Here is a 21403-nt window from a genome sequence, read left to right on the forward strand (position 1 = left end):
ATACAGCATAGAATGAGGCCATTCGCCCATTGTGCCTGCCATGTCTTTGAAAGAGCTGTCCAATTAGTCCCACTCACCTGCCCTTTCTCCATAGCCCTGCCAATTTTTCCCCTTCAGGTATTTATCCAATTCCCTTTTGAAAGTTAATATTGAATCTGAGTCTATCACTTTCACCCTTTCAGACAGTGCATTCCCGATTATAACAACTTGCTGCATAAAAAGATGTCTCCTCATCTCGCCTCTGGTTGCTTAATCTGTTTCATCTGGTTACTGACCCTTCTGCCACTGGAAACAGTTTCTCCTTATTTACTCCAAAAAAAGTCTTCATAATTTTGAACACCTCTAGTAACTCTCCTCTGCACCTTCTCTAAGGCCATGACATCCTTCCAGCCACCAACTTAGTAGCAATATTATTATATTCTTCAATGTTCAGTACTAACCCAGTACTATGTTTTTATCAAGTAATATGGATGTAAAGAGCTCATTTAATTTTTTGGGTTTGTCAACATCACCCCTAATTTTGACACCTGTTTCAGAAGCCTGGTAATCCTAAGATTAATGGAATATACGGACAAAGACAACTATAATTGCCAATTAAATATAAAGAAGGGAAAAAAGGAAAAGGAATATTTAAAGGTACACTAACTTCAGAGCTATGTGACGAACTCTATACAGTTCTTTAAGTATTGTTGATTGTTTCATCTTCAGTCTTGGGTCCATCCACATATCACGGACTTAACCCCAACTTTACATTACATTTTTGTGCCCAATGTTTGTTTTTCATGTTTGCCAAGTGGTAAGTTCAAAAGTTGCATGAGTTGCCAAGTTGAAAAGCTACTGAGTGGACCTATTTTGTCTTGATACATAATGGAACATCGCAGTCAGTACAACAATTTTTGAGTTCAAGCCAGGTAGAAGAGATCAGTATCTCTCAAGTTAATGGCCACATCTAAAGCACCTACTTTCTGGATCTCAATCTGTTGTATATCCTTGATGATGTTCAATTAGGATCTTTAGAGTTCAAGCATAGAAGCATAGAAACATAGAAGATAGGAGCAGGAGTAGGCCATTCGGCCCCTCGAGCCTGCTCCGCCATTCGATGAGATCATGGCTGATCATCCAAACTCAGTACCCCGTACCTGCCTTCTCCCCATATCCCTTGATACCTTTAGCTATAAGAAATATATCTAACTCCTCCTTGAATATATTTAAAGATTTGGCCTCAACCGCCTTCTGTGGTAGAGAATTCCACAGGTTCACCACTCTCTGGGTGAAGAAATTCTTCCTCATCTCTGTCCTAAATGGCTTACCCCTTATCCTTAGACTATGACCCCTGGTTCTGGACTCTCTGACCATCGGGAACATTCTACCTGCATCTAGTTTGTCCAGACCTGTCAGAATTTTATAAGTTTCGATGAGATCCCCTCTCATTCTTCTAAACTCCAGCGAGTATAAGCCCAATCGACCCAATCTCTCCTCGTACGTCATTCCTGCCATCCCAGGGATCAGCCTGGTGAATCTTCGCTGAACTCCTTCCATGGCAAGAACATCCTTCCTCAGATAAGGCGACCAAAACTGCACACAGTACTCAAGGTGTGGTCTCACCAAGGCCCTGTACAACTGCAGCAGGACATCCTTGCTCCTATACTCAAACCCTTTCGCTACGAAGGCCAACATACCATTTGCCTTCTTCACCGCCTGCTGCACTTGCATGCTTACCTTCAGCGACTGGTGCACAAGGACACCCAGGTCTCGTTGCACTTCCCCTTCTCCCAATCTATTGCCATTCAGATAATAGTCTGCCTTTCTGTTTTTATACCTCGTATTTATCCACGTTATATTGCATCTGCCACGTTTCTGCCCAATCACCCAACCTGTCCAAATCATCCTGGAGTTTCTCGGTATCCTCCTCGCAGCACACACGCCCACCCAGCTTTGTGTCGTCTGCAAACTTGGAGATATTACATCTAGTTCCCTTATCTAGATCATTAATGTATATTGTGAATAGCTGGGGTCCAAGGACCGATCCCTGCAGTACCCCACTAGTCACTGCTTGCCACTTGGAAAAAGACCCGTTAATTCCTACTCTCTGCTTTCTGTCCGCCAACCAGGTCTCTATCCAAGTCAATACCTTGCCCCCAATCCCATGTGCCTTAACTTTACACGCTAATCTCTTATGCGGGACCTTATCGAAAGCCTTTTGGAAGTCCAAATACACCACATCTACTGGTTCTCCCTTATCTATTTTCCCAGTTACATCTTCAAAAAATTCCAGTAGATTAGTCAAGCACGATTTACCTTTTGTAAATCCATGTTGACTTTGTCCGATCCTGTCACTGTTTTCCAACTGCTCAGCTATTATATCCTTTATAATGGACTCTAGCATTTTCCCCACTACCGATGTCAGGCTTACCGGTCTGTAATTCCTTGTTTTCTCTCTACCACCCTTTTTGAATAGTGGGGTAACATTAGCTACCCTCCAATCCATGGGTACTGTTCCAGAGTCTATTGAGTTCTGGAAGATGACCAGCAATGCATCTACTATTTCCAGGGCCACTTCCTTAAGTACTCTAGGATGTAGATTATCAGGCCCTGGGGATTTATCGGCTTTTAATCCCGTCAATTTCCCTAACACCATTTCCCTACAAATACTGATTTCTTTCAGTTCCTCCCTATGTTCTCCAACATCTCTGGGAGGTTATTTGTGTCCTCCTTTGTGAAGACAGAACCAAAATATGCATTTAATTGGTCTGCCATTTCTTTGTTCCCCATTGTAACTTCCCCTGCTTCTGACTGCAAGGGACCTACACTTGATTTCACTAATCTTTTTCTCTTCACATATCTATAAAAGCTCTTACAGTCAGTTTTTATGTTCCCTGCAAGCTTACTTTCATATTCTATTTTCCCCTTCTTAATTAATCCCTTTGTCCTCCTTTGTTGAATCCTAAACTGCTCCCAATCCTCAGGGTTACCGCTTTTTCTGGCCAATTTATATGCCCTCTCCTTGGATCTTATGCTATCCCTAATTTCCCTTGTTAGCCATGGTTGAGTCACCCTTTTTGTTTTATTCTTATCCCAAACTGGGATGAACAACTTCTGTAGTTCATCCATGCGGTCTTTGAATGTTTGCCATTGCCTATCCACCATCAACCCTTTGAGTGACATTCCCCAATCAATCCTACCCAATTCGCGCCTCATACCATCGTAGTTTCCTTTATTTAAATTTAGGACCCTAGTCTCCAAGTCAACTACTTCACTCTCCATCCTAATGAAGAATTCTATCATATTATGATCGCTCTGACCCAAGGGGCCTCGTACAACAAGATTGCTAATTAATCCTCTCTCATTACACAATACCCAGTCTAAGATGGCCTGATCTCTGGTTGGTTCCTCGACATATTTTTCCAGAAAACCATCCCGTAAACATTCTAGGAATTCCTCCTCCACAGTATTTTTACTAATTTGGTTAGCCCAATCTATATGTAAATTAAAGTCACCCATGATGACTGCTGTGCCCTTATTGCACACGTCTCTAATTTCCCATTTAATGCCATCACCAACCTCCGTATTACTGTTTGGAGGTCTATATACCACTCCCACTAACGTTTTTTGCCCCTTGATATTTCTCAGTTCTACCCATACAGATTCCGCATCATCAGAGTTAATATCCTTCCTTTCAATTGTGTTAATCCCCTCTTTAACCAGCAATGCTACCCCACCTCCCTTTCTTTTTTGCCTATCCTTCCTAAATATTGAATACCCCTGGATGTTGAGTTCCCAGCCTTGGCCACCCTGGAGCCATGTTTCTGTAATCCCAATCAAATCATATTTGTTTACCTCTATTTGCGTAGCTAATTCATCCACCTTGTTCCGAATGCTCCTTGCATTAAGACACAAAGCCTTCAGGCTTGTTTTTTTAATGCTCTCAGACCTATATGAATGATTATTTACAGTGACCATGTTTGATTTAAACCGTTGAGTTCTTTGCCTTCTAATTTTGTTTTTCTCCTTCCTGTCTTTTGCTTTTTTCCTTGTTTCCCTTTCCTCTGTCTCCCTGCTCAGGTTCCCAACCCCCTGCCACTTTAGTTTAAACCCTCCCCAACAGCACTAGCAAACACTCCCCCTAGGACATCGGTCCCGGCACTGCCCAGGTGCACACCGTCCCGTTTGTACTGGTCCCACCTCTCCCAGAACCGGTTCCAATGTCCAAGGAATTTGAATCCCTCCCCCTTGCACCATTCCTCTAGCCAAGTATTCATTTGAAATATCCTCCTATTTCTACTCTGACTAGCACGTGGCACTGGTAGCAATCCTGAGATTACTACCTTTGAGGTCCTATTTTTTAATTTAGTTCAAGTCCTCCAATGTTTAAATGCCAAAATCCTTGTCTAAGAATCCCTCCATGGACTTGCCCCACCCTGTCTCTGCGATTTTCTTCCAGCCCTATGTCACGTCCCAAACATTCTGTTCCTCTGACTCTAGACCTCTGTGTATCCCCCACCCATCTTGTCCCTCAGTTGGTGGCAGGGCTTTCAGCCTACCCTTTGGAATCCCTTCCCTAACACCTATACCTCTCATTCCACCTTTTATAAACCTCCTCAAGATCTATCTCTTTGATCTAGTGTTCAGTCACACCTTTCAATCTCTGTTCCAGGATTGGCATCCATTTTCTTTATGCCTAGTTATGAAGCATCTTGGCTCATTTTTGTAAATTAATGATGCTATATAAATGTAAGTTGTTGATGATTCTGATGATGATGTTGAAAGATACAAAAAAAGTTACTAAAATTTAAAACCCTGCTGATTGATAGTTTGGGGAATTACAAAATACCTGAGCTTCCTTCTTTTCCAGAAGACTAAACAAATTACTTGAGATGGAAATGCCTTTTTTTGTTATCAGCTTTCTAGCTATCCATCTTCTTGCAGGGAAATAGATTTGTTTACTTCTTTTCAGCCTTCCCAACCCCTTGCCTCCTTTCCAGAACTGGCACCACAATATTGGGTGTCTACTTGCTTACTCTAATCTTTATCTTTCTGAACTTCTACCTCTTGTTCTTTTAGTTCTAACGCCAGCATCATCAAATCTGCTAACAGGTATGAAGCTCTTGTGTGGCACAAGGAACTGTATTTAGGCGAGACTGAACAACATCTAGTTGACTGATCTTCCTGTTTCTCCTTCGACCATGACCCCACTACCATATACTGAACCATAATTTTCCTAACTGTTACTGAACTTTTCTGCCACACTACTCTACTCTACTGTCTCTGATCTCATTGTTTCCCAATCCCACTTTGCTTGTTTCTCCCTCCTTCCTAAGATTCAGAAAAAAGGACTGCCCTGGCAAACTCTTTCTGTTTGCTCCTGTCCACTGAACTCATCTCTGGTTGACTCCATTCTCAAATTCAAATTCAAATTCAAATGCTTTATTGGCATGAAAGTTTACAGAGAACCATATTGCCAAAGCTTACATAGCAAAAAGGTACATTTTCAAACATTCTGTAGGTGTCAATCGATTTGACATTTGTTGGGTACATACAATATTACTTTTAAACAATATTAATTTTAAACAGTCTTTGTACTTCATTTGGTACGTTCAATATTAATTTTAAACAGTCTTAATTTTAAACAGTCCTCAGGTTGTGACATGTTGTTACATATTTGGCCCCAAGGTATGGTCTGTCTCCTTCTCCCAGGACTAATCTCAATTTTGACAGGTCATCCAATTCCTTGAAATCTGGGGTTGTTTGGCTTAGCTTGTTGAATAATATGTTTCTTGATGTGTTGAATTTTTCGCATTTTAGGAGGAAATGCATTTCTGTTTCAACCTCGCCGGCCAGACATTGATCGCATATTCTATTCTCTCTAGGCTGCCAGGATTTCTTGTATCTGCCTTTTTCAATTTCCAGTTGGTGGTCGCTTAGTCTGTACCTGGTGAGGGTCTGTCTCTGTTTTGTGTCTCTGATGGTCGTGAGGTAGTCTGCCAGTTTATATTCTCTTTTTAGGGCCCGGTAACATTCTAATCTGCTTTGGCTTTCAGTTATTTTGTTCCAATGTTCCAGGTAGGTTTCTTTGCATTGTTTAATGATTTGGTTCACTCGGATTGGTGTTTGGACGGCTGTGTTGGTCTGGGGCTTGTCAGGGTCCGGCTGAGTACTTAGTTTCAGTAGCAGCTGACTCAGGGGACTCTTTTCTGGATTTAGCTCTTGGGTCTGAAAGGCTTTGAAATGAAGGGTGTCTGGGGAGCTAGATTTGAGGTGATTTAGGAAGTTTAGTGCTCGTTTTTGGATGTTTATTATCAGTGGGTATCTGCCTAGTTCGGCTCTGCATGCATTTGTTGGCGTTTTTCTTTGGATGCGAAGGATGCTTCGGCAGAATTCTGCATGTAGGGCTTCTATTGTGTGTTTTTCCCATTTAGTGTAGCTTTGGTGATTTAGCGGGCCCCATACTTCACTACCGTACAGTGCAATGGGCAGGATTATGCTGTCAAATATTTTGAGCCAGATTTTGATTGGGATTTGGATGTTGTAGAATTTTCTTTTTATTGCATATAGGGCTCTTCGGGCTTTTTCTTTTAGTGCATTCACTGCTATGTTGAAGCTCCCTGATGCTGTAATAGTTAGACCAAGGTAGGTGTAGCTCATAGTGTGTCCTATAGTGGTATCACTGAGGGTAAACTGGTATTTGTTTTCCTGACATCTGGGCCTTTTTTGAAAAATCATGATGTTGGTTTTTTTTAGATTTACTGTTAGAGCCCAATTTTGGCAGTATTTGTCGAGTAGGTCTAGTTGTTGCTGTAATCCCTGTTCTGTGGGAGACAGCAGAACCAGGTCGTCCGCATAGAACAGGGATTTCACTTCTCCATCCAGGAGACGGAGACCTGGTGACTCGCTTTGCTCCAGCATGTCTGCTAATTCATTTATGTATATGTTGAACAGGGTCGGGCTCAAATTGCAGCCCTGCCGGACGCCTCTTCTCTGGGTGAAGAAATCGGTGCGTTTGTCTCCAATTTTGACCCCGCATTTGTTTTTCAGATACATTGATTTAATAAGGTCATAGACTTTGCCCCCTATTCCACACTGAAGAAGTTTATAATAGAGCCCTTCGTGCCATATAGAGTCAAAGGCTTTCTTGAAGTTGATGAAACAGGCGAATATTTTCCCATTTTTTGTTTGGTGTATATGTTTTTCAATGAGGGTGTGAAGGGTATAGATATGGTCGGCGGTGCGGTGTTTTGGAAGAAAGCCTATTTGGTTTTTTCTGAGGATATTATGTTTGTTAAGAAAATCAAGTAATCTACTATTTAGAATACTGCAGAATAACTTCCCTAGACAACTGTTGACACAGATGCCGCGGTAGTTATTTGGGTCTGATTTGTTTCCACTTTTATATATGGGGGAGATTAGTCCTTGGCACCAGATATCGGGAAAACAGCCTGAACGTAATATGATGTTGAATAATTTGAGTACCGCACCCTGCATCTCCATATTGCTGAACTTGAGCATTTCATTTTTGATGTTGTCTGGGCCACAGGCTTTCTTTAGGTGGAGAGATTTTGTTTTTGTGGCCAGTTCTTTCCATGTGATTGGGGAGTCTAGAGGGTTTTGGTTGTCTTTAATTGTTGCTTCTAATGTGTGGAGTTTTTCTGTGACCTGATGTTGACTTGGGTTTGTTTCGTTTATTGGGATGTCTTTGTAGAGGTTTTCAAAATGTGTTCTCCAGATGTCGCCATCTTGGATTGGTAATGCTTGCAATTGTGTTGTACTCAGGTTATTCCACATTTCCCAGAATTGTTTTGGATTGGTGGAGTTTTCAATTTCTTCGAGTATTTTGTGGGTATAGTTTTGTGTTTTGTTCCTAATGGTGTGTTTATATCTTTTGAGGGTTTCATTGTATCTAGTACGTAGGTCCGGATTGTTTGGATGGCGATGCTTTTGGTTTGATATTTTTCTCAGGTCTTTTCTGGCATTTTTGCATTCGTGGTCAAACCATTTCTTATTTTTATTTTGTCTTTTGTGACGCTTCCTCTTCTGTTTCACAAGGTTGGCTTTTACAGCTGCCTCATGGAAGATCATATTTATATCCTCTATGGCCATGTTTGCACCATCTCTGGTGATCTCGTATGGGTTTTCTTTAAATTTTGATATTTTACTTGTGAGATCAGGTGACTTTAGTGCTGTGATGAATTTTTCTCCACTGTCTGGGGCCCATCTGTATGTCTGGTTTATTTTATGGAGCTTACTGGGTTCCTTTTTTGTGTCTGTAGTTTGGGCAGAAAGTTTAAGGTACATATTTATTTGGTTATGGTCTGAGAGGGGGGATTGCTGCCTGACAGTGAATGAGTTGATATCGCAGGGGTCCAGGTCAGTGATTGTATAGTCCACCACACTAGACCCAAGAGTTGAGGAGTATGTGAGTCTCCCTAGGGAGTCCCCTCTGAACCTACCGTTAACTATGTACAGGCCTAAGGCTCGGCAGAGTTGCACTACCTCCCTACCGCTTTTATTTATTTCACGATCAAGGTTGTTCCGATTTGCGATGGCTGGTGTGACATCTAAAGGGGTCTGGCCAAACACATGGTTGTTTCCCTGTGGGTCTATGAAGTCAGGTTCACAACCGGTCCTTGCATTTAGGTCCCCACATATTATCACCTTTCCTTGGGCCTGGAAATGGCTGATTTCCATGTGGAGAGTATCAAATAACTCCTCTTTGAAATATGGCGATTCTATTGGAGGTATGTAGATCGCACATAAGTAAACATCTTTTTTTGATATTCCTATATTTTTATCTAGTTTTAGCCATACGTGTGATTTTCCCTGTTTTACCGGTGAGATGTGTTTGTCCAGTTCTCCCTTATACCACACCAATATTCCCCCGGAGGTTCTGCCCTTGCGTGTTTTAGTGTTCTTTACTGAGGGCACAATGATTTCATGGTACATTGGAGGACAGTGGGTCGGCACGTCCTTTTGGCACCATGTTTCTGTTAACACAATTATATCAATGTCTTTTATAGCTTTTAGGAATTCAGGGTCTGTACTCTTCATCCCAAAAGTTGAGGAGCGGAGGCCCTGGATATTCCAGCAGCTTATGTGGAAAGAACGCATTTATATAGTTAAAAAAAAACGAAATAAAATGGACCTATTTTGTGGGATGAGTGTGGAAACACTATTTTCTATAATGCTAAATGATGATTTAGTATAAATTTCATGAGGCATGCACATATAGCTATCTAATAATAGTAATAATACTGATAAGATAACAATAATGATAATGATAAATAACAATATTAATATTGTTATTAATATTAATATTAATATTAAATCTCTCCTTGTTCAGTTGCTCCCTGCCTGCATCTCTGAATCTTGTTGTTCTCTACCACTTTGATGAAGTCAGAGACTCCAGCTCCTATCTAGTGTACTGTATTTGTTGCTCATGGTATAGGCTTCTCTACATTGGGAGAACTAAACACAAATTGGATGACTGCTTTATTGAACATCTCCGTTCTGTCCACAATTGTGTTCCTGACTGCGCTGTGCCTCACCACTTGAACTACACCTCCCATTCCAACTTTGCCTTTTTTTATGCCTGTTACACTATTCCAGCCAAGCTCAACACAAACTTCAGAAACAGTACGTCATCTTTCTCATTGACACTCTGCAGCTTTCTAGTCTGAATATTGACTAACAGATCTTGGGTGTCTTCCCCCCATCTCGTCCATTTACCTTCCACTGAATTCATTTTGGAGCAATTTCTTTGACCAATTTTAAAAAACAGTCTTTCTAACGCCCTTTCACTGGCTGACAGATTACCTACGTGCATCATCCTACACCCAGCTGCCTAAAGTCAAGAAAGAGCTTCATGAACAGTGTTGTTCCATTACAATCAACCTCATCTGAAGCCCGCATCGCCTTGTGGAAAGACCGGCTCGCCAGTCTTGAACAACCCCCAGCGATGGAAATTTTACTTGATGAAAGCCTTCCCCCAGGAACTAATTGCAACTGGGCAATCTGGAAGTGCCTTAACAGACTTAGGACCGGTGTAGGTTGCTCAAATGTGTCACTAAGCAAATGGGGATATTCAACCAGCCCGACAACTTGTGAATGTGGAACTGAGGCACAGACTATGCAACATCTCCTGCAATGCCCATCGTTAGAGGAACCCTGCACTGTTGCAGATCTTGCCGAATTCAACAACAAGGCGCAAAAATGTGTCCAGTTCTGGCTGGGCTATGTATAGACTGTCCGTGGACACGATAAGAAGAAGATAGACTATTAAATGTATTAACTTACACTTTCCTGGCTTTCACCTGCTGTTCTTCCTCCCCGCCCCCTTCAATTTATTCAGCACTATGAAGGGACTTGCTTATTTCCCACTTTACAAATCCTGATGGACGTGCTGCATTTTCCCAGCATTTTGTATTTTATATTTCTAGCTTTTGAAGTTTTTCTATCATTCCTCTGTAGGCCACCTACTCTTGATAAGTTCTTCTAGCATTTTGTTTATATGTTATTGATATATGCAACCTAATTTTTCTGAAATCAAATCTAATCACTTTTATTTGGTTACATCCTAAACCTTTGAGGACTCACTATCCTATGCAATGAATAGATCTCCTGCCACAAAATGTTACTGAATAATAGAACTGAGCCTAGTATTTAACTTATTTTCCACTACAAAATCCCAGTGAACTTGCGCGTACCCTTTATCTTTAGAGATGTACAGAAAGCATTATTTCCTGATGAATGAAAGAAGCTTCATGATTTAACCTAAGTAGCCCACATTATTTATCTATGTTTTCAATTCAATTTGAGAGAGTTGATTCTGTCTAGAGAGGAGCTTTGTGCAGCTGATGCTAATAAACATCTATCAGTTTTGTTTTAAATTATCAGCTTGGTGCTCTGAATCAGAAGGTTATGGGCTCAAGCCCCACTGCATGACATGAGCATATATTCAAGGCTGGCACTTCAGTGTAGTACTGAAAAATGTCATTTTTTGGATGAGACATTAAACCAATGTCTGCCTGTTTAGGTGGATGCAAAAATCCCATGGCACTAAAGAAGAACATGGGAGTTCTCCCAGTGTTCTGGCCAATATTTATCCTCAGCCAACCCTAGCTAAACTGATTAACCGGTCATTTATCCCATTGTTGCTTGTGGGACCTTTCTGTGTACAGATTTGGCTGTTGCATTTGTTTACACAACAACAATAATTACTTTAAAAGTAACATTGGCTGTGAAACATTTTGGAACATCCTGTGGACATGAAAAGTACTATATAAATGCAAGTACTTTTCTTGACAGTCAAGTGCACTCATTTTGGGGAAACATCAAAGTAAATACCCAGAGAGGAGTAGGGATGTTACATATTAATGTATTGCAATCTTGTTTTCAAACATTACTTTAAGTATTCCGGAAGGAAAATCAATCTGAAAGCTATAAAGCCTATGATAACTAGTGACTACAGCTTGGCTGCATTAAATTATTTTTGCAATTGAGTTACAAGAGGGACCTCTAGTGTGCAATAAGAGATCACCATCAGCCACTTGAGTAACCCTAGAAAGAAAAGAAAGACTTGCATTTATATAGCGCCTTTCACAACCACCGGACGTCTCAAAGCGCTTTACAGCCAATTAAGTACTTTTGAAGTGGAGTCACTGTTGTAATGTAGAGCCAATATTGTGTACTGTCACCCCTCAAAAGCAGTGAGTATAGATAATTATTGTGATCACTGAGTAGAGGTATTTACAGTTCATACAGTGTTTACTCTTCACTGCTCATCTTAGTAAACTAATATTATTGCAGATCTTTTAATTATGTTCAAATTAGGTGCAAGCACAGGAATGTAATTGAATGTTAGCAGCCTTTGCTCAGAAACTGTAATTAGTCAGTGTGAAATAGTTCTCACTTGTCCAAGCCTGTTTCCCCCTCTCATTGCCTCAGTGTTGTACATAGCAAGTTCCTTGGTTTTTTTTTGAAGCTCAGGACTGCTGCTGGGGGCAGATGGCAGAGAACACCAGCACAAAACCTGCCACTCAAAGTGTGACAGATGACTGTAGCTACAGAAAACCGTCCCTTTGTTTGTCTTGCTAATGAGTGTCCTCATTGCGGCAGGAGACTTGAATAGTTAATTATCTGCAATTCTTAACTGCAACAGGTGGTGGAGCTAGAGGTAAGGGTTAACCATTCAAAGCACAAGCCAAAACTTGAAAGACAATTGTGTCTGCAGTTTTCGGGCGCTGTCAAAAGAAACAGATACCTTTACCTCCTAATGAATCTCTTATTTATCCAGTGTGAATATTTAATTGTAGATTATAATAGTCATTTCAATATAATGTAAGGTTAAAAGTCTTTCTGGTATTTATCTCATATATTTCAGTAAGGGCTACACAAATATTTTCTGGTCACATTAACTTTTAATCCAGACTCATAGAATTGTTGTAATAGTAATGTACTGCATATATAGAGAAAACCTTTGCTGTAAACTATTACTGTCTAATGTTGGAAGCTTCTAGTATTACATTTTGTCCTGCTGCCTCATTAAAGAATCACTTTATCACTTTAATCACATGTCAGTCAAACAGGTTATTTTTTATATTTTTGTCATGTTTACTACTGAGAATATATATTTGACTCACACTATCCTCATGAACGTAAGCTAGCAAGCTTATTTGTGAATTTATTTTTTCTGTAGGGTGGGATATATGAAAATAGAAAAATATCTTTTAAATTACTCTGATCAAGGGTTTAATCATAAATAACTGCTTTAATATAAGTTTCCTAAAAATTTACACTAGTGAAGAGTAAAACTGGTCTTTCTGAAAATTGAAGAGAACTGTTCAATAGCATCAACTCGCCTGCATAGCCTATGCGTGACAGGCATGCAAAGCCATGTTAATGTTCAGAATATGAATTATCTCCGGGTGGCTCCATCACAAAGTAGAAAACCAACTGTGTATATATCAGCAGACCTGATGGACTCCATGCGGCTTCAAGCCTGAAAACTTCACTACTTTGACATGTGACGTGCTCTTTATGACTGTGGCAGTACTGTCAGTGAGGAATGACAACAATGGCAACAAGCCCCCTCCTTAGCTCTGCGCTCTGCCACCCCTGGTGTTGTCCGGCTACACACTCCCCTGCCTGCCTAGTTACGGACAGCAGTCCTTGAGCACACGGGGGGATGTGGGTGGATGGGCCACAGCTGCCTGCCTGGACACAGCTTCCACAATACATGGACCTGAATGATGAGGGCACACAAACAGTATGATATGTATTATTCTCATCAATAAAATGTCCCCATGAATTATTGTCTTTGTATGTAATGTACTAGCGGCTTTTTACCAAGATTCGGTTTTGGAGGGGTCTACTTTTTTTTTCCTCTGCACATTTCTCTTTTTTTGTGTTTGTTTCCTATTCATATTCCAAATGATTCATAAAAGCCAGAAAGTTGGATGACAGCTCTGTTGTGGAATCATTTTCATATTGGCTACACAGCTTGCCATTTCTGCTTTTTGTTTTCTGTTCTGACAAAAGAGTTCTGTGATTTTGCAGATCAATTTTGACTCTAAGGACGACTTTGAGAAAGAACAACTTGTCGAAGAAAATGAAGAACTGAAGAACCAAATTATCTTTCTGCAGCAGAATACTGAAATGATGTCAGAGACCATTATTTTGAAAGATATTCGAATAAAAGAATTAGGTATTTTTGGATACTACAAAATAAACTATAAATGCAGAAAGAAAGTATTTGTTTGAGAGATCTTTCACTTGAATTAAATTTTTTTGAGGATGTGCGATTTCATGAATTGTCACTAAGGAAAGTGATAGGCTGTTTTCTATTTAGTCTGGATATAGATAAATGCAAGGTGCCTATTTTTACGAGTGTGTTTGAGGAAGTAAATGTTCAACAGGTGTTATTTTTGCCAAACAAATGATGCAGGTGCTAGAGTTTACACATAGTAACTGTTTTATTTTATCTATGTGCTGTCATAACTTAAATTGCAGTTTCTTCTGTGTTGTTAAAACATATTCATCATACACAAGCTGATATAAAAAGTATTCTTATTAACTATTACCATAGCGTAATTAAGAAAAATGTGCGTGTATGTTTTTTACCAATTTTAACTTTTCGCACACATTCTTTTCCTGTTTAAAATGCTCCTCTGCTTTTCATCCTATTAGTTTACCACTTTTGTCCCTAACAGTGTAGAATTATAGACTATCCCAAAGAAATTCAATTCATTTCAGTGAATTGAATGAGGAGGCATGACCACATCCAAAGGTGGTACCAATGAGAAATTCAACACAGTTTCTTTCTGGTAGCTGTTACCCCAAAGACTTGAGAGTTGATGAAACTCTTCATTCATGCAGACGGCAATTTGGACAACTCATTTAATGGAAACTTGAACTGCATAGGTGTGATGTGAGCATTTCTTTATTTGCCATGAATTGTTGCATGCTTTCTATGAAAACGTTAATATAGTGCTCCACTCCGTTCAATTGAAAATGAACCACAAAAATGTTCTTTGTACTTTAATTGATTAGATACAGCACAAGAAAATATTAAGTTGTATTTGACAGATATCATATTACTTATTGCTGTTTGTGAGCTAATTTAATGGTGTGTCTTGCTTTTGATGAGAAGTGCTTTGAGCAGATAAAGAACCACCTGCTAAACCACTTTGTATTGGCTGTGACTAACAGAGAACGACGTTCATGGGCTGGGCACACAGCCACACTTGGCCCTTGAACTACTACCTAATATCCATTAGACCAGCCGGCTAAACAGCAGGGGCAAAGCAATGAAGGTCAAGGGTAGTGTTCAGGGTTAGAGTCCTGCTAGGTCCTCCATCCAATGTGGATTCCAGTAGGCTGTGGAGTCTGACCTTCAGCACTGAGAATGAACACAGGCATCTGAGGATCTGATTTTCATGGTCTGCCCTCCTTCTTTGTTTTCAGGCGAGGAACTTATAATACTAAACGAGAAAAGTGCAAACACTGTGCGCAAAATGCAAAAGGTACTGTTTCGTTTAACAAATATAAAATAACTTGCTTTTCCAATTCACTTTAGGAATTAAGTTATATATTTGGAAACAATAATAAGTCATAAACTTCCCATGGTAGATACTATAAATGGATATGAAAGGTATGCTTAGTTATATTTAAAAAATTAAATATAACTGTGGCTCTTTGGGTTTTAATGTTATTTAAAGTAAAATATGATGCAGTAATGAGTTTATACAGGGACCACATTTACTAATACAATGCCATTAAAATGTAGCTGTCTTGCTGAATTAATACGTAAGGAGTAAATGAGAATAATAGTTGTTTCACTCTGCTGTGCTGGATGATAAAATATTTTCTGACATTGTTCTCTGGTTGTAGTTGTTTGCATCTGAAGAGAGTTTGAAAAAACAATTGCAATTTGAGAAAGTCAGAGGGAAACAAATGGTGAGTAAACTGTTGAGCTACATCAGTTTCCTTGATTATTGTAACAATGCAATGTAGTTTACCACAGTGCAGTCAATTTCATGTTATTTGCAATATTTACATTCATAATTGCATTATATTTATCTACTTGCACCTTAAGCCAGTGCAAAAGTGGTGTTGAATTCAAGTATCTCAAAGTTGTTGAAATAAAACAAATGTAAATTCCTGTATGAAGGTGATCTGTAGACTTACTTGGATAGAGAACTGACTGACAAACATAGATTGAAAACATTTTAGGCTGGTGTTGCACTTTATCCATGCTTTAAACTGTACCTCCACTCATGACCAACGTTCCCGCTAAGCTGCGCAGCTGTCTGCTGTTCCCGCGCAGCCTGGGACCAGCTTTTCAAATGTGAAATTTTGCGCATGCGTGAAACATTGAATGGGTCACGCAGCACCCCCCAAAATTAAGGGAACATTGCTCATGACTTCTGAATATTTTTTGTGACATATCTATCCATGACAGCACAACTTGACTGAAACTTTGTTGTTGACATCATTTCTAGATTATGGGGGACAATAGTTTTTGGACTGGAAGATGGACATAAATGATATTCTGTTCATTGAAACATAGAAGATAGGAGCAGGAGTAGGCCATTCGGCCCCTCGAGCCTGCTCCGCCATTCAATGAGATCATGGCTGATCATCCAAATTCAGTACCCTGTCCCTGCTTTCTCCCCATATCCCTTGATTCCTTTAACCTTAAGAAATATATCTAACTCCTCCTTGAATATATTTAATGAATTGGCCTCAACTGCCTTTTTTGGTAGAGAATTCCACAGGTTCACCACTCTCTGGGTGAAGAAATTCCTCCTCATCTCAGTCCTAAATGGCTTACCCCTTATCTTTAGACTGTGACCCCTGGTTCTGGACTCCCCTGCCATCAGGACATCCTTCCTGCATCTAGTCTGTCTAGTCGTGTTAGAATTTTATAAGTTTCAATGAGATCCCCTCTCATTCTTCTAAACTCCAGCGAATATAAGCCCAATCGACCCAATCTCTCCTCAATTTCATTCCTGACATCCCAGGTATCAGTCTGGTGAATCTTCGCTGCACTCCCTCCATGGCAAGAACATCCTTCCTCAGATAAGGCGAGCAAAACTGCGCACAATACTCAAGATGTGGTCTCATCAAGGCCCTGTACAACTGCAGCAAGACATCCTTGCTCCTGTACTCGAATCCTCTCGCTATGAAGGCCAACATACCATTTGCCTTCTTAGCCGCCTGCTGCACCTGCATGCTTACCTTCAGCGGCTGGTGCACAAGGACTTCCAGGTCTCGTTGCACTTCCCCTTCTCCCAATCTATTGCCATTCAGATAATAATACGCCTTCCTGTTTTTGCCACCAAAGTGGATAACCTCGCATTTACCCACATTATACTGCATCTGCCATGCATCTGCCCAATCACCCAACCTGTCCAAATCATACTGGAGTTTCTCGACATCCTCCTCACAGCACACACGCCCACCCAGCTTTGTGTCGTCTGCAAACTTGGAGATATTACATCTAGTTCCCTCGTCTAGATCATTTATATATATTGTGAATAGCTGGGGTCCTAGCACCGATCCCTGCGGTACCCCACTAGTTACTGCCTGCCACTCGGAAAAAGACCCGTTTATTCCAACTCTTTGCTTCCTGTCTGCCAACCAGTTCTCTATCCAAGTCAGTACCTTACCCCCAATCCCATGTGCTTTAACTTTACATGCTAATCTCTTATGCGGGACCTTATCGAAAGCCTTCTGAAAGTACAAATACACCACAAGCACTGGTTCCCCCTTATCTATTCTACCAGTTACATCCTCAAAAAATTCCAGTAGGTTAGTCAAGCACGATTTACCTTTTGTAAATCCATGTTGACTTTGTCCGAGCCTGTCACTGTTTTCTCAACTCTTATCCCTGAAATTGGGGATAACTTTGTGGCTCTTCTCTGCAATGTCTCCAGCGCTTGAATGTCTTTCTTGTTGCTTGGCGACCAGAACCAGTATTCAAGGTGTGGTCTGACTGGAACACAAAGTTTGATCAGTACCTCTTTTAACTTGTATTCTACTGTTTTGGCTGTATAGTTCAACACCCAATTGGCTTTATTGATTGTTGCTCTGCATTGGTTGAACATGTTTCGCATTAAGTCTGCTAAAACTTCTAGGTACCTTTCAGCTTCATCCGTAGCTATTTCAACACCATTCATGGAGTGTGTCACATTTTTTCTTCCTATGTGTAGCACTTTATATTTGTCTGCATTAAATTTAATCTGCCAATGCCCTGCCCATATCTTGTTCAACTAATTCTGTAATTTCTGAGCTGCCTCTACTAATTCCACTGCTCCTCCTAGTTTGGGATAATCTGCCAATTGAATTTCCGAATCCAGGTTGTTTATGTAAATTAGAAACCGTAATCATCCCAGCACTCAGCCATTTGGCAACCCACGCCGTATCTGCAGCTTACCCACCCACACTCTGGTTAAATGCTGTAGTTGCAGTAGATAGAATATCTTAACATACTTCTAGGAAATAAAAATCTGCCTTTACATTAAATGGAACTTTAATAACAACAGACTATTATGAGAATTCAACACTTGTTACTATGTTTGCATGCTTACTACTTTTTATTTGCACTAGGTTTTGTCAAGTCTTGATTAATCTATATATATTATCAATTTCAAGAACAGTTACTACTGCTATTTTTCATAGAAGTTCATTGAGATAGTTCAAATGATTTAATTGAACTGCTTTTATAAGCCCATGGTAAATAAGGGCTGAATTATTTTATGACATACCTTATCTATCTAAAATAAGAACATACTGATTACACTTCTATATTCTAACTATCTTCAATATGAGGTTCACCATAGATAAGTGTGAGTTTCTTTATTATTCTTCAATCAGGATTCTGTAGGACACCATTTGGTAGACGTGTTTTCATTAGATATACTTTGAAGTCTAATCTGCAATTTAGTTTTATTACCATTGTAAGAGTATCAGTTCTATGCCAAAAGATAGCCAAGCCATCAAACAAAATCCGCCAAAATGTTATATATCCTAGAACCCACATATGAGCTACATCATATGCAGGTGAACCTAATGTTGCCCAATCATTTGTGATGCCTTTACTGCTGTGCCTCTTAAGCATTATGTTCTATTCCACATCTCTTATTTTTTTGAATAATACAGGAATACTAGGTTAAATTATGGTGGGGGTCCAGTAAACTGAGACTTCTTGGAAAAACTATTGGAGGTCCATAATCATTCTACTTTGCAATAACAGCATCTGTAGAGTAGGTACACAGTGGGCTCAAACATTTGCAGATCCGCAATCCTGGCATAAAAGCCAGAATGCAGTAGCGAGGAACCTCCACCACTGCGCCCCTCCCAGAGTATGTGGGCATAGGGAGAGGTTCTTTCACACCGATATTGGTGCAGCTCAGGCACCTGCCATGTCAAGAGAGATGGGAACAGCAGAGCTGGCCAACAGCTTTCTCCAGTTTTAGTGCCACCCACTTTGAAGTATTTTTCACGGGATCCATCAGCCCCATTTACTGGAGGTTCAGTGAAGGCCTGGAGATTGCAGCCATTTTTGGAGGGGTTTGCTTCCCCCAAATTAAGCCCCCTCTGACACATGGGCCCATGTTTGAGGCAGATGGAGGTTCCACCCCAAACAACCATGCCTTTCCCCAGGAAACTTGAGGCAGAAGCTGAGACCCAGCATATCTGAGTCCTGTCCTGATTCCTGGGTTTTCTGGTGCATTCCCATTCAATTTAAGTTGGGAGTGCACCAGGAGGCTTGTGGAAATTTGGGATGAATCCAATAAAATGTATTTCAGAATTTTTTTTAGCATTTGAAACTGTGTGTAGTAACTATGCAAATAAGCACGACGTAAGTTAAACCTTTATTATTTTTATCAGACCACACCGCAGGGCTGTCTTTTTATTCATATTTCATAATTTTTCTGACCGCATAACATATTTGCACATATATGCATTGAAGAGGAATTTATATACAGTCAAGTTACAAGGTTGAATTTAGAAACATTGTCAATTTAATTTATAAGCAAGAAAAGCATATTGGAAATAGAAACTGTATGCACAGTGTGTATTGATTGCCTGTTACACTTCAAGTGTTGTGCTTAAAAAAAGTGTAAAGAAACAAAGGCAGTCATTTAGAACGTACCGAGAAACAGTCCAGGAATGGAAAGTGTTGGAGTCAAAGGCTGCGATTTTCTGAGTGCAGGCGATTTGGAGTCGGGTTGACAGGTCAGCGGGTTCCGGTCCCGTTGCTGGTTTAATCCGCTCTGCATCAACTATTTTCCCTTAACTGGCTTATTAAGCCCGTCGTGCCGTTGCCCGGCCCAATTAGTGGGTTCGGGTCTGCTGCTCGCTTCTGCTGACGTCTTCCATTCAGCTGCATTTAAGGGGCCCATGTAGCCTTGTGGTTTTTTCCTTCATTTTCTGATGCATTTCAGTGTGGCAGATAGAGAGATGAGTGGTTCAAGATCAAAGGCCTCTCCAAGATTTGATGATGACTCCCTCCATGCTCTTGTGGAGGGAATGAGAGGGCGCAAAGAGGTTCTGTTCCCCTCAAATGTACGGAGGAAGCCTTCTCAGCAAACCAGGACAGCCTGGCTGCAAATTGCTGAGGAGGTGAGCACCAGGTCTTTATGCTCACGCACCTGGGTTCAGTGCAGGAAGAGGTTCAATGACCTGCTACGCTCAGCAAAAGTGTGTATAACCTCACACTTACCTTCAATCTGCTCCGCATCTCCTCTCATCGCCAGCACTCTGCATTGTCAACCTACTCCTGCACATCCCAGCCTACCCTTACATCCCTTGCACCCTTAACCATCCCCCTCCCTCTATGTATAGAATCACTCCACCATTCTACTATGCACCCCTCACACTCGCTATCACTGTTATGCAATGGCAACAACTAACAATGCACAGGGAGGGACCTTGGTCTTGGCACCTCACTCCATCTTTATCTCCCTCTAAGCATCTATGCTATGGATTCTGTACACGCACTCCAACATTCTCGCTCAAACTCCACTTGTGTCCCACATTGCAGGAAAAGAGAGCCCACAATAAAAGGGACAGGAGGAGGGCCACCTTCCTTGGCGCACTTAAGCACCGCTGAGGAGGCTGCTATCGAGATCGTCGGAAGTGCTGAGGAGCTGGAAGGGGGGAAGGGTGCATTAGAGCAAACTGGTGACAGAATAGATTTGCAACCCTCTCATTTACATTGCATGAGTGACTGATATGGCATCTGATGTTCATACAGATTGAGTTCTGATCATCTGCACAATGGGATGTGTCTGCTACATTAATATCACATGTCTAACTCATGCCTTTACTCCCCCACAGGACCATCAAGAGCCCCCTCCCCATTGTCCAGGAGGAAGAACCGGGAGACTCCTCAGAGGAAGCTGTAACCTCTGAGGGAGCAGCGTCAGCAGAATTGAGCGCACCCAGCACCAGCGCAGAGATGCGCACCTCAGTGGGTCATTCATGAGATAGGTTAGTGTTGTCACCTGGTGTATCATAGCTCGCAAGTGAGCATCAGCAGATGGTGGAGACAGGCACAGCAGTGGAGAGTCCTTGTCTGAGGATGCGGGACGCTCCAACCTCTGCTCAGCTGCATGTGGACACTGTGCCTCTGGGGCCATCCAGAAAGAGAGTGTGCTGGAACTTCAGGAACAAGTGCAGGAGTCTCTAACAGGGTTTGCAACTACTGTAATTGCGAGTGTGCAAAGAATGGAGGAGTCCATCTCAAACATGAGAATTGCCGTGGTGCTCTCAATGGGGAATGTAGGTGCCGCCATGGAAAGGATGGCAACCTCCATGGAGGACATAAATCGCTAGACGCAAATGAACATGCCGACTCTTCTACATAGATGGTCTGCTGTAGAGGATAGATGGGCATCTATTC

The 21403-nt window shown here is 41.0% G+C and overlaps 1 protein-coding gene across 2 annotated transcripts in view; it reads left to right on the forward strand.

Moving 5' to 3' along the window:
* Positions 1-21403, forward strand: part of c5h10orf67 (chromosome 5 C10orf67 homolog) — a 419952-nt gene that overhangs the window by 97162 nt on the left and 301387 nt on the right. For both annotated transcript variants that reach the window (XM_085987765.1, XM_085987766.1), the window contains 3 exons: positions 13549-13696; positions 14956-15014; positions 15382-15447. In XM_085987765.1, the coding sequence (XP_085843891.1) occupies positions 13549-13696; positions 14956-15014; positions 15382-15447 (273 nt within the window). The remainder of the gene's footprint in view (positions 1-13548; positions 13697-14955; positions 15015-15381; positions 15448-21403) is intronic.

The sequence above is a fragment of the Somniosus microcephalus genome, chromosome 5 (assembly GCF_052327205.1).
Source record: "Somniosus microcephalus isolate GS21.2 chromosome 5, FLI_Smic_1.0, whole genome shotgun sequence".
Lineage (NCBI taxonomy): Eukaryota > Metazoa > Chordata > Chondrichthyes > Squaliformes > Somniosidae > Somniosus > Somniosus microcephalus.